The sequence below is a fragment of the Macrobrachium nipponense genome, chromosome 11, assembly GCF_015104395.2.
Source record: "Macrobrachium nipponense isolate FS-2020 chromosome 11, ASM1510439v2, whole genome shotgun sequence".
NCBI classification, from domain to species: domain Eukaryota; kingdom Metazoa; phylum Arthropoda; class Malacostraca; order Decapoda; family Palaemonidae; genus Macrobrachium; species Macrobrachium nipponense.
This window is the reverse complement of record NC_061087.1, coordinates 105293491-105306171: the sequence shown is the minus strand read 5'-3', so window position 1 is coordinate 105306171 and position 12681 is coordinate 105293491. Positions and strand designations below refer to the sequence as shown.

Genomic DNA, 12681 nt, shown 5'->3' with positions numbered 1-12681 from the left:
TCCTCTCTCCTCTTCTCTCTATCTCTCTCTTTAATATATATATATATATATATATATATATATATATATATATATATATATATATATATGTGTGTGTGTGTGTGTGTGTGCGTATATATATAATCATATATCATATATATATATATATATACATATATATATATATATATATATATATATATATATATATATATCTAGAGAGAGATAGAGAGAGAGAGAGAGAGAGAGAGAGAGAGAGAGAGAGAGAGAGAGAGAGAGAAATTTTCATTATTAATTCACCAGTTGTTTTAATTGATTTTCCCCATAAATGCGAATATCATTTATCAATTCCACCTACATTTCTAATTATCGTTAACCATAATTATGTAATCCTCATAATTTTCATTCCATATCGATAATTAGTCATCGTAATTACTCAAAAATTTCCGTATACATTTCTTGATAAATTTCCGTAAAATGTTTCTAATAGATTTCCTAATAAGATTTTCTGTTAAATGTTCTAATAAATATCCTAATAAATTTTCGTATAAATTTCGCGACAAGGTTCCTTAAAAAAAGTATAATAAATTACCAAATAAATTTCCTGATAAATTTTTAGATAAATTTCGTGATAAAATTTCTCAACAGGTTTCTAATGAATGTCCTAATATATTTCGTGACAAATTTATTTAAAAATTGTAATAAATTATATAATAAAATTAAATTTCCTAATACATTTTATAACAAATTTCCCAATAAATTTCCTAATAAACTTTAAATAAACTTCGTATAATTCTCCATTAATGTTATTTTATTGCTTCCTGCTGGGTCAGATTCAGCTCGCCCCACCCCCTCGCCTCCTCTCTCTCTCTCTCTCTCTCTCTCTCTCTCTCTCTCTCTCTCTCTCTCTCTCTCTCAAAGGTACACTTCAGCATAAACACCCAGCATCCGTACACATATTAGGGCTTGGCCTTGTATGATAAGGCGCCCTATGAGGTAATGTTAGACTGCGATAATCTTAAGCTAAGTCGGTTGGTATTGCACTTCCATCTTCAATGGAGTGTCTGGGGGTTTGTAGATCACTTACGAAGTCGGTATTATCTTGTTGGTTATTACGAGGATGTGTTAAACTCATGTTGGTTCGGTGAGGGGGTTCTTGTAGAAAACACTAAGTATAAAAAATTATATATTCTTCTGAAGTTTTACATGGTGAAGATCAGGTATGATTGTACAAGTCTTCTAATAACGATAGCTTGATCGCTTCTGCCAATGATGATGGCTAATCCTATTCCTCTACATGATAAAGCTTAGGTAAAGAGGTACAGATCTTCTAATGACGATCGCTAACTCTGTTCTGCCCGTCTACCATCTCTGTTACAAGTTATGAAGGAACAGACAATAGTTCGAACATATGAACATACATACAAATGACATAGTTTCATACGAACACACAATCAAAATGAGACACGCTACAGATCACGTAGGCGGTAGTTGTCTCAAGCAGGGAGCTTGGACTAATGTTTATAAACAATTGAATGACTACAGGTGACGGCATGTTATCTTAGCCTACTTTTATTGTATACGTATCTTTAGAGTCTCTAGTCTGATCACATTCCTGAAGCATCTGGTTTGACCTCTTTAGTTTTAGACTTTTATAATATATATGGACTAACATTCCATATTTTTATTATGTAAACACTTACATCAGCTCGGTCAGCTACCAAAACCAACTACTGAATATTACTCAAACTTGACTTGCATTTGACTTATAGGAGTGTGATACAGACACTATGTGAATATATATATAAGTAAATAAAAATTCATGGTGTACATGAATTGATTCAAATAATAAAATATAAAACAATGATATTGGTAAATAATAGTGATCACGTGATATATAATGATACAGTTTTTCACTTCATCTCATTAAGATACATATGCTACAGAAAATACTAATGTACTCTGATAATTGCATAGAATGAAGATTAACATGATAAAAATCATATTTTAACTGATAAAAAATTTCATATATGAATTGATAAAATTATTAATGTTTATGCTGATTGATTCGTTGATTTTTATGCTAACTGTTATATATCTGATTCATTAATCCATATACTAACTCAAATGTAACTGCAGATATTGGTAAGATAAAAGGTAACAGATTGATTATAGGCTACCTGATTTGTTTATACATATGTATATGGATTCATATAATTATGATTAATATACTGTGCACTTTAAATAGATTCCTATTGCGTACACGCAAAGATATATTTAAGATTCTGTTATTTATGATCATTTATATAAGAGATTCCTATTGCGTACACGCAAATATATATTTCGACTCTGTTATTTATGATCAATTATATATAGGATACATGATACTTTATATATATAGGATACATGACCGAGGTTATACTACTTCACTTTCAACTAGCGTTCGAACAACTTTTCGTCCATTACACAGTTCCAGACAACCACCTATAGCCAATGAAACGGCCTTTTTCAATGGTTAAAACAAGGGGAAAATTTGCCTGGGCGGGTCCAACGTTTCTATTTTTTGCGCTCATACTTATTCTCTGCATCCTAAGCTACACGATTACGTTCGCGATGAATAAAAAAACATCCCCAGCACGAGTCCTTCGCCAGCAAATAGAGTTGAATTATCCCTTCGGGTCGTAATTGTCGGAAGTATGTCCCATTCGTAGTACGATTCCGGACAGCCGCCGAGAGCATTCCGCATTAAAACAAACGAGATTAACGACGAGATACGGTGTCGGTCGAAGAAGTCCATGAAAATTCCTTTCACATTGTAGGCGGTTGTTACTCGACTGTAGTTGTCCGCTGCGACGAACGATTTTTTGAAGTTGCGATGTGAAACTCTCGTACTGCAGGATACTGTAACCAGGTTCCATTAATCAGCCTGCAAGTGAAATTATACTTTTGTCCAATGGCAAAAGTAAATTCAGACGACATCCAAATACAGGGGAGGGAAGAGAGCCATTTAGACCAGACTTAACCCACATGAATTCGCTGATATTTTGGAATTCAAAAGAGTCAGCTGTACAAACTTTTTTATCCATGGCATTAACAATGAGTGAACCTATCCAGGTCTATGATGACTGTAAAAATATCCATAATTATAAAAAATAAACAGATATCAATACTAATCCCAAAGAAAATTCGATATTACTGGTAGTAAGTTACTAGACAAAGAAGTGTGAAACGGAGCTATTTGTAAGATTGCCAGGCAAACATAAGAGTCAAAGAGAAGATTAATCATGATTCTGTATTTCTCTATGCTAACTGAAATTAAGTTGTGATAAAATCTGATCCTATGTGCCCTAACAAAAGTTTCATATTCAATTTTCTCGTGCGCATCCTCTGAGGTTAATTTTAAAAACTTTATTAATAGGTAGGAGGTGCAACGAAAAAAACCCACTATGTAACTAATTTCTATATAAACTTTGGGTTTTCCAAGAAAATGTGACATTTTCCCATGAATGTGATTTACTTGAATTGTAATAGGCTAATGTTGCAAGTAAATATTTCTTATCCACAACTTGATAATTCTAAATGTCCGTTTACCCATGTCATAAGCTGAATTATTGACTCTAATTGTCTATGTGGTTCAGAAAAAAAAAAAACATTAATTCATTTTGAATGTTATAGAAATTCTATTTCCTTATTTTGTTTATTAATTTTAAAATGATTGCAAGTTGCATTGCGCATACCGATAGACACTTGTACCTAACGTCTGCCTTGCCCATGAGAAGTTCGGGCTAAGCATTCCTTTCTCCAGTCAATCTGCTTCGCAAGCAGAGATTAAGCCTGTGCAAGCAGATATTTGAGGTTAAAGAAATCAATGCTGATACGGCAATGATGGCGTCGTCACTTGGCAGGAGATTGCTCTCAGCCAGCTAAGAGTTACGTTACTTGCTGTAAGAGATACGACTTTAGGATAAATTTTTTTTTTTTTTGGTTTTTTTTATACTCGACCCACACGAAAAGAATGTCTGAAAAAAAAAAAACAGTACCAAAATTGAACAATATATTAGTTTCATGTTGGAAATCTGCATAATTGTAATTATGTTAAATTAAATATTCCTTATTCAAACTATTTGAAAAAGGTTTCCATACAAATTCTATATATATTATTAGCCCTGTATAAGATTCATATAGGATTATTTCATAGATAACATTTTCACTTCTAGACTTCCTGACTTTAAAATCTCTTTTATTTTATTTATTTTATTTTATTTATTATTTTATTTATTTATTTATTTATTTATTTAATTTCTTTTTTTCATTGACAACGAATATAAATCACCGGGACAGACAATATGTCAGTAGATTTTGGATATGTGTTTGAACTTTTAGCTTATTTGTCATTACTAAAGCGTTAAGTTAGAGGTTCAAATCTGTTAACGCATATATATTTGGATATTTAATTATCTATGGTTACGTTTTTTTGCTTATTGATTTTATCGTGATTCCTTTTTTATTATAATTTGTAACCTTTCCGACTTCTTACGGAGTGTATTATACTGACTCCACGTGTATCCATATTTATCTTATTTTTTTTATATTTATTTATTTATATATTTTTTTATATATATTTGATAAATTAATGGTGGCTTGAATATGTGGGAAAAAAGGGTGTTTCTAGCGGCGTACCGTATGGCTACTTGCAGCATCAATTCTATAGATACAAGATATAAATGATAAAGGTATTTAAAACCGCGAGAACCGCTATAATCCAGTTCGGATCCAATATCACGAGTTGTAACTCGTAAGACATTGACACTTCCTATTTAATTATCCGTTATTCTACCAAACCGATTGACTCTGGGTGATAAAATATATTATTGGTTTTCTTAATGGAAAGGAATTCACACAACGTGTTAAGGAGATTATTATTGATTTACACCACCCGAGTCACAGATTATTATGTGTTGAATTCCATATTTACTGATTTAGCACTCATAAATATTCCTAGCACACTCAATTGCGGTGTTTTTTTTTAGTGCTATTAATTCTATATAACGTGTCAAGGAACTATTAACACTAAGAAGTGTTTATTCCCTCTGTCAGACTCGTAATTCTGTTAATAATTCTACGTATATTCTTTCAAGGATTGATTTGGCACAGGATAGGCTCCTAAACTGACAGGTGTCTTAGTGTATCCCTTGTTTTCATGACACGTGTTACAATTAGTTATGTGCTTTTTATATCTGTAAGCATTGTAGGCCAGTAAAATAGTGATTTGGCTTTCTGTGACATAGTAGGGAACCCTGGATGACGGAATGCAACCAGTTTATGACGATTGGTATGAAAAAGATTATTACTACTACCTGGTCGTTAGTCATCTGCTGTGTTCTTCGGGTTTTCCTCGTCACAGACCTACATATAATATTACATTTGATTACATTATTCCGATACACATACTTTAAATATACTTTTGCTTTAGGGTTTCTGCTCGAAGTGTTTATTGTTTTTTTTGCCTATCCACTGACCCTGTTTCCGTTTCGAAGTGTTTATTGTTTGGTGTTTATTGCTGCTGACTCTGTTTCCGTTCGAAGTGTTTATTGGTTTTGCTTAGCTGCTGACCTTGTTTCCGTTCGAAGTGTTTATTGTTTGGTGTTTATTGTTTTGCTTATCACTGTTGACACTTGCTTTGTTCAGTTTGTAACAGTTCTGCGCTCCAACCCAGATATTCAATGGTCGCGATCTCTTGGGTTAAGGAATTTTCTTGTTTAGATACGGTTTTAACAATAGGCACGGATGTTTCTATATCTTTTAGTCTAATTAATGGTTCTTTGCTGTATGGTGCGGGATTGCGGGATAATGCGTCAGCTATGATATTTGCTTTCCCAGGTAGATATCTTATCTTGGCTCCAAAGACCTGAATGATCATTTGTCACCGAGTTCCTTTTGGACTGTGATTAAAGCCTTTGAAAAACTCGGTAAAGGACTCATGTTCAGTAAGGACTTTTATCAGGATAGCCATAGATTATGAACTTAAATGTACTAGTGAGTTAAAGATACCTAGCCCTTCCTTGCCTATTACTGCATATTTACTTTCAGAGGGCTTTAGTTTACGTGAATAAAAAGCTATAGGGAAGAACTGTTTATCATATTACTGAAGTAGTATCCCTCTTACCCCTTGGTCTTGGTCGAGGCGTCTGTTGCAATAAAAAAAAATTCCTTATTTAAATCAGGGATTTTTAAGTTAGGTAAGCTGCATTTTCCGCTTTTAAGATATCGAACGCCTGTTGATGCTTTTCAGACCATAATAAATCTACGCTCTTCTTCGTAAGATCTGTTAAAGGAGCTGTCATGATTGAAGAGTTACATATTTACATACGATTGTAATACCCACTACAGCGCAAAAGTGCTGTATCCCCCTTTTACGTTAATAGGTACCGGAAGTTATGAATAGCCGACACCTTACCTTGGACTACTTTAAGACCTTGACTAGACACATAAAACCTAGATAAACATGTTCGGTTTTTTAAAACTCACATTTAGATATTTTACTCTGAGATTATTTGTTTTTGTCTCTGTAGCACTAGCTCTAATTTATGTGAATGTACTTCTAAGGTATTAGAAAAGATTATAAGACCAACCAATAGGCATGTAGGGTATCCCCTAAAAGTCTCCAAACACTATATTGTAATTGGGGCGCAACGTAAGCCGGAGGCATACGTAAAAATTGATAATGTCCCCATGAGTGGTGCTGAAAACGGTGTATGAGGTACAATCACTTAGGTAATGGTATCTGGTAAAAGCTTTTAAGTAAGTCCAAGTTGGTGAAAAAAAAAATTTATTCTAACCTAACAGAGATAAGATGTCGTCGGTACATGGCACTGGAAACATCGGGAGTCGTTCCTTGTTTAAGCGTCAGAATCTACGCAGATACGCCAAGTCCGATCTTTTTATGGCATGACGTTTGAGGGAAAAAAAATTATATGGGCTTATTTGATTTCCTAATGACTCCTATTACTAACATTTTTCAACTCCGTCATTTATCTCTATTTTGAAATTTCATTGAGAGTCTATGCGAAGGTACGTATATAGCTTTAGTGTCCTTAGACCGTATTTTGTTTTCAATGACATCCGTTTTTCTCCCAGAGATCACTCGCTAGTGGAGAAACTTCCTGGTATTCAGGTAGAAGATAAAAAAAAAAATTCTGCTGAATCACCTCTGCTTGAATGACTTTACGGATATTACTTTAGATAGATTATCAGAGAGATTCATCCACGACTGGTTGGGCGTGATTAAAAATTAGCAACAATAAAAAATGCGATATTTATAACTTCCGTATCCACGATATGTATACTTTTTAGGGCTTTGTTCGCTTAAAACCGTTATATTTCAGAGTGTCGGGAAGGATTAAAATTTCATTTCCCAGCAAAGTCTTTTTACACGCACTAAGACATTCGAGGGTGCATGCTTCTCGAGATTTTGCGTGCAAAGTGCGACTGCGGTTGTGGGAGAATTCTGTTGGGTCATTTGAACATGTTACGATTTATGAGACAAATGTATAGTTCCTTTATATAAGTTATTATTTGATTAACTGTCTCATTTTTGTTCAAACGGATTTTAATATGTTTGTAGGTTTATAGGATTTTCCTTTGATAAACACGCCTTATTTTGCAGGATGTAAGATAATATTTTGTATACCCCTCCTAGATGAATCTTACAATTACACTACCTAGTACAGATCCATGTTTTTTTATAACTATAGAGGTATCTGTAAGCGCTCGCTTATCCGGACTTCTCATTAGGGAAGTTCGAACAACAGACAGTGAGTCCGTAAATACAGGATATTACGTTTACTAAAGGAATAAACAAGATATTCTAATTTTTACTGCGCGTTACAGTCGGGCTTTATCCACCACTACTATAATAACTTACGTATAAAAAAAAAAAAACGAAAACCTGCTCTGATTACTTTATACGGTCGTGTGTTTCATAGGAAAAATCCTTTTTAATTCAAAAAGATATTGGCATGTATAAACCAACATCGCTTTTCCCCACTCTGCTAGAGTCGCTTATTGTGTGGAATTTGCTATGCTTTGAACACTCGGCAGTTTTTGACTGACCTTGACCGCTTGACTAGGTGACACAGTCACCGAGTTTGCTTGTTTGATTCTGAACGGGCTACTGTTTCTATTTCTTTTTGTAATAATTAGGGATCCTTCTCTTTATTACCATCGGCAACGTATTGTGTGTTTTTAGCATTATGTTGCTGGTTACGTATAAAGCAATGGAATGACGAACTATTATGGGAACTGAGCGATACTAAAATAACAAGTTATCACTACTGCATTCAATATTAACTGTTTGTACTTCATTCTTTGCTAAAATTTGAAATAGTGAGGGATCCTGGTCAGCGCATTTAGCCTGATGAAAGTGTTTTACAGACATGTTATTCCTTGCAATCCAGCCATATTTTTAAAGTTAAGTTGAGTCATTGAGGTTCGATATTTTTATATAACTCAAAAAACTCAAGGCTAAAACTGCGATCGGGACTTTGCAAAGGAGCATTTATTGTCATGACCCGAAATAGTGTTACCTCTAATTTATATAGATTTTGTACGGGTGTTCCACTTGTGTTTTGTGTTTTTCTAATCACTACGGTGCTTAACGACCCTATCCATGCATCTGTATAAATACAGACGTCCACTGCGTAAACGCATATTCACTGTTTAATATGATTTGTGACGTAAGGGATTAATAATCACCCAAAATGATAAAATTAACATAGTATATGGATTATTGATATTTTCAGTAGAACTTCTGGAAACAGACACTCAAAGATAAAAAACTCGCAGTAGCGAATCTCAATGATGTAGATAATTTCTGTAAAAAAGTAAGATTAAGAATGTCACGTAACTTCAGCCACAGGAATAACGAAATTCGACCTGCAAGGAAACACTCAAAGTTACTCCAAATGAATAAAAAATTGTACTTAGCTTGCTTTTGTGGGAAGTCACGGTTCCGATAACGACACACGGCCTTGGTCCTCCTTCTCTATTTAGCGGATGACCTGGTTTGGCTTGAGTTTCCTCCGTGCGCGTTGTTTCGATGATTCGAGCCCTTGAAAGATCCGATGCTGCAGACGCGCGTCGGTTTGTTTCTTGAAGTGCCGGAAACGCTCACTACCGATGTTTTCTTGAATGATTCTAATGAGAGACGAAGCTTGCGTTGCCGTAGGAAAAAGACACGTCGGTTTTGTTTCTTGAAGTTATTCACTAAACGATGATACTAAGTTGGTTGAAGAATCTGTTGCTTTCGTCGTCGTTGAAGAGTTCTTATTGTTTTCTGAAGTCGCTCACTAACGATGATACTAGGTTGCTTGAAGGATCTGCTGCTTCCGTCGTCGTTGACTTCTTATGATCATGATTTATTATTCTGGTTTTTCTTCGTAGACGTTGTAGAGTTCTTCTGGTACGCTGGCCACCAATATTAGGGCTTGGCCTTGTATGATAAGGCGCCCTATGAGGTAATGTTAGACTGCGATAATCTTACGCTAAGTCGGTTGGTATTGCACTTCCATCTTCAATGGAGTGTCTGGGGGTTTGTAGATCACTTACGAAGTCGGTATTATCTTGTTGGTTATTACGAGGATGTGTTAAACTCATGTTGGTTCGGTGAGGGGGTTCTTGTAGAAAACACTAAGTATAAAAAATTATATATTCTTCTGAAGTTTTACATGGTGAAGATCAGGTATGATTGTACAAGTCTTCTAATAACGATAGCTTGATCGCTTCTGCCAATGATGATGGCTAATCCTATTCCTCTACATGATAAAGCTTAGGTAAAGAGGTACAGATCTTCTAATGACGATCGCTAACTCTGTTCTGCCCGTCTACCATCTCTGTTACAAGTTATGAAGGAACAGACAATAGTTCGAACATATGAACATACATACAAATGACATAGTTTCATACGAACACACAATCAAAATGAGACACGCTACAGATCACGTAGGCGGTAGTTGTCTCAAGCAGGGAGCTTGGACTAATGTTTATAAACAATTGAATGACTACAGGTGACGGCATGTTTATCTTAGCCTACTTTTATTGTAATACGTCATCTTTAGCGTCTCTAGTCTGATCACATTCCTGCAAGCAATCTGGTTGACCTCTTTAGTTTTAGACTTTTATATATATATGGACTAACATTCCATATTTTTATTATGTAAACACTTACACACACACACGTCACTCTCTTAATAGCCGCGATTCCTGACGTTAATCACTCGTTTTAATTTTACGAGTGTCTCTCTCCCTCTCTCTAAGAGAGAGAGAGAGAGAGAGAGAGAGAGAGAGAGAGAGAGAGAGAGAGAGAGTAGCCATATCCGCTGTTTACTGCAAAGACTGGGTATTTTTTAGTAATACATAGACAACAAAGAATACCCATATTCCTGTGAATTGGGAAGAGAGAGAGAGAGAGAGAGAGAGAGAGAGAGAGAGAGAGAGAGAGAGCGAGGACCTATGACCTGCGTGGGCAGTTACTAAAAGTTTCAAAATGGCTGAATGCCCATAGTCTTGAAATATGCCATTGGCTGTGAGGAAGATTAAGCATGATTAGGCATAAGGCTTATTATTATTATTATTATTATTATTATTATTATTATTATTATTATTATTATTATTAAGGAAAGAGATCTCATCGTGAGCTTTTTTGTTAACAAAAAATATGGTTGTATCAGCACAGTTGAATTTATAATTAAATTTCTCTATTTTTATCTGTACGGGGAGGTTACTTAAGGATTATTACGTTACCTGTTTCGTGCAGAATTGGAATCATTAGAAAAATAGATAAATCTATGTTTATTAGTATTGTTATTGGCGTTACTGTTATTATTGGTGTTATCGTTATAATTCTTGTACTGATATTAAAGTTGCGGGTATTATTGTTATTATTATTATTGAGCAGGTGGCACTCACATACCGAAGGGCAGTGGCTCGATCCCGCCCTGCCACACCAATAGGCCTAGCTGTGAGTTTGTACCAGGAGGTCTAACTGTGAGTTTGTACCAGTAGGCCTAGCTGTGAGTTTGTACGAGGAGGGCTAACTATGAGTTTGTACCGGTAGGCCTAGCTGTTGGTTTGTACCAGGAGGGCTAACTGTGGGTTTGAGTTTGCACTGGTAGGCCTAGCTGCGAGTGTGTACCAGTAGGCCCAGCTGTGAGTCGAGAAGGGTCAGGATCATGGGTCTAGCATCCTCACGCCTCAAATGATGCCTCAAAGTTCTTCTTCTCTTTTTCTTCGCAGACAGCGGCGGTGTTCTGGGCGGAAGCGGAGGCGGCGGCGGAGGAGGAGGAGGCGGCTCGGGCGTGGTCCTGTGCTCGTGGTGTGGCCGAGTCTGCACCAGCGGAGGTCGGAGGGGCACGAGCGCCTTCCAGCTGCCCACGACCAGCGGCGACCGGCACTTCTGCTCGGAGGTGTGCTTCACGCAGTGCCGCAGGGCCTCCTTCAAGAAGAGCAAAGTGTGCGACTGGTGTCGCCACGTTCGACCGACTGTGACGTACGTCGACTTCACCGACGGAGACCATCAGTTGCAGTTCTGTAGGTGAGGAGGAGGGAGGGGGGGGGGGGGGGGGGGGAGGGGAGGGGAATGGTGGAGGAATAATGCTCTCTCTCTCTCTCTCAATAAATAAATACATTTATATTCATATTCACCTCCTTTTAAATACTACAGGGTGTCCATAAAGTCCCAGTACCATTACAAGTATTTATTGCTCAGAATGGTACTGGGACTTTATGGACACCTAGTCTAACTCTTAAGTAATTCCTATCTATTTCAATCTCGAGTAACTTTTTTTTAGGTAATATCGAAAATAGAAGAGATGAAAATTTATAATAATTCCATTGAATGCTGATCATTTAGGTTGAGAAGAAACTCAGGCAATATATATATATTCTAAAACTTAAAAAATAAAAATTAAAAAATAAAAGAAAAAACTTCATTCGTTATTGAACAAACTTCCGCAACCCTGGCTGCATAAGTTAGATCAATTACTGGACGGGTGACCAGCAAGGAAAATCCTGATGGCGTCGGCCCATATAGCCCCTTTGAAAATCTCGTAAAGAATTGTTTGTTAATTTTCATCTACTAATTTTTATTTATTTATCTTTTGTTTCCGTGTTGATTTCTTTCCAATTCTTTGTTTAATGCATTCGATTATGTGGGAGTTGCCCTGGCAAATCAATGAATATTTTAGATTGCTTGCTGATTTCGAGCAGTAATAATTAAAAGAATAGTCATTAATAGGCAAAAAACAAGCATCGGCATCATATATCATTGTCCGAAAGCGTCGAAACTTCTCCAAATATTTTGAGACCAAACCGAAGCCGGCGACGAAACAGAGAACGACGATCTTCCTGGCCATTACTCTCTTTTGCTCATTTGCAGGTTTAATTGAATACGTAAACTTAGCCGACATTTCGTTCGATGTTAATTATTTTGACTCCGAGGGGATTCGGCTCCCGGTTCCGGTTTCAATTAGAAAACTCCCTTATTTTATAAATTCCTCAAAAAAAAAAAAAAAGATAGAAAAAAATATGAGGTCGGATTTCAACATTATAATTCATCTTCTTCTTCTGCTTCGTGATCCGAGGTATAATTTGCCTCTGTGACGACTTCATTATTTATCGGCGTAATTGAGCGGTTTGTTTATATGG

The 12681-nt window shown here is 35.9% G+C and overlaps 1 protein-coding gene across 6 annotated transcripts in view; it reads left to right on the top strand.

Moving 5' to 3' along the window:
* The window catches only part of LOC135208053 (sine oculis-binding protein homolog), a 284683-nt gene that overhangs the window by 264434 nt on the left and 7568 nt on the right, over positions 1–12681 (top strand). For all 6 annotated transcript variants that reach the window (XM_064240199.1, XM_064240190.1, XM_064240213.1 and 3 more), the window contains one exon: positions 11272–11569. In XM_064240199.1, coding sequence (XP_064096269.1) covers positions 11272–11569 — 298 coding nt within the window. The remainder of the gene's footprint in view (positions 1–11271; positions 11570–12681) is intronic.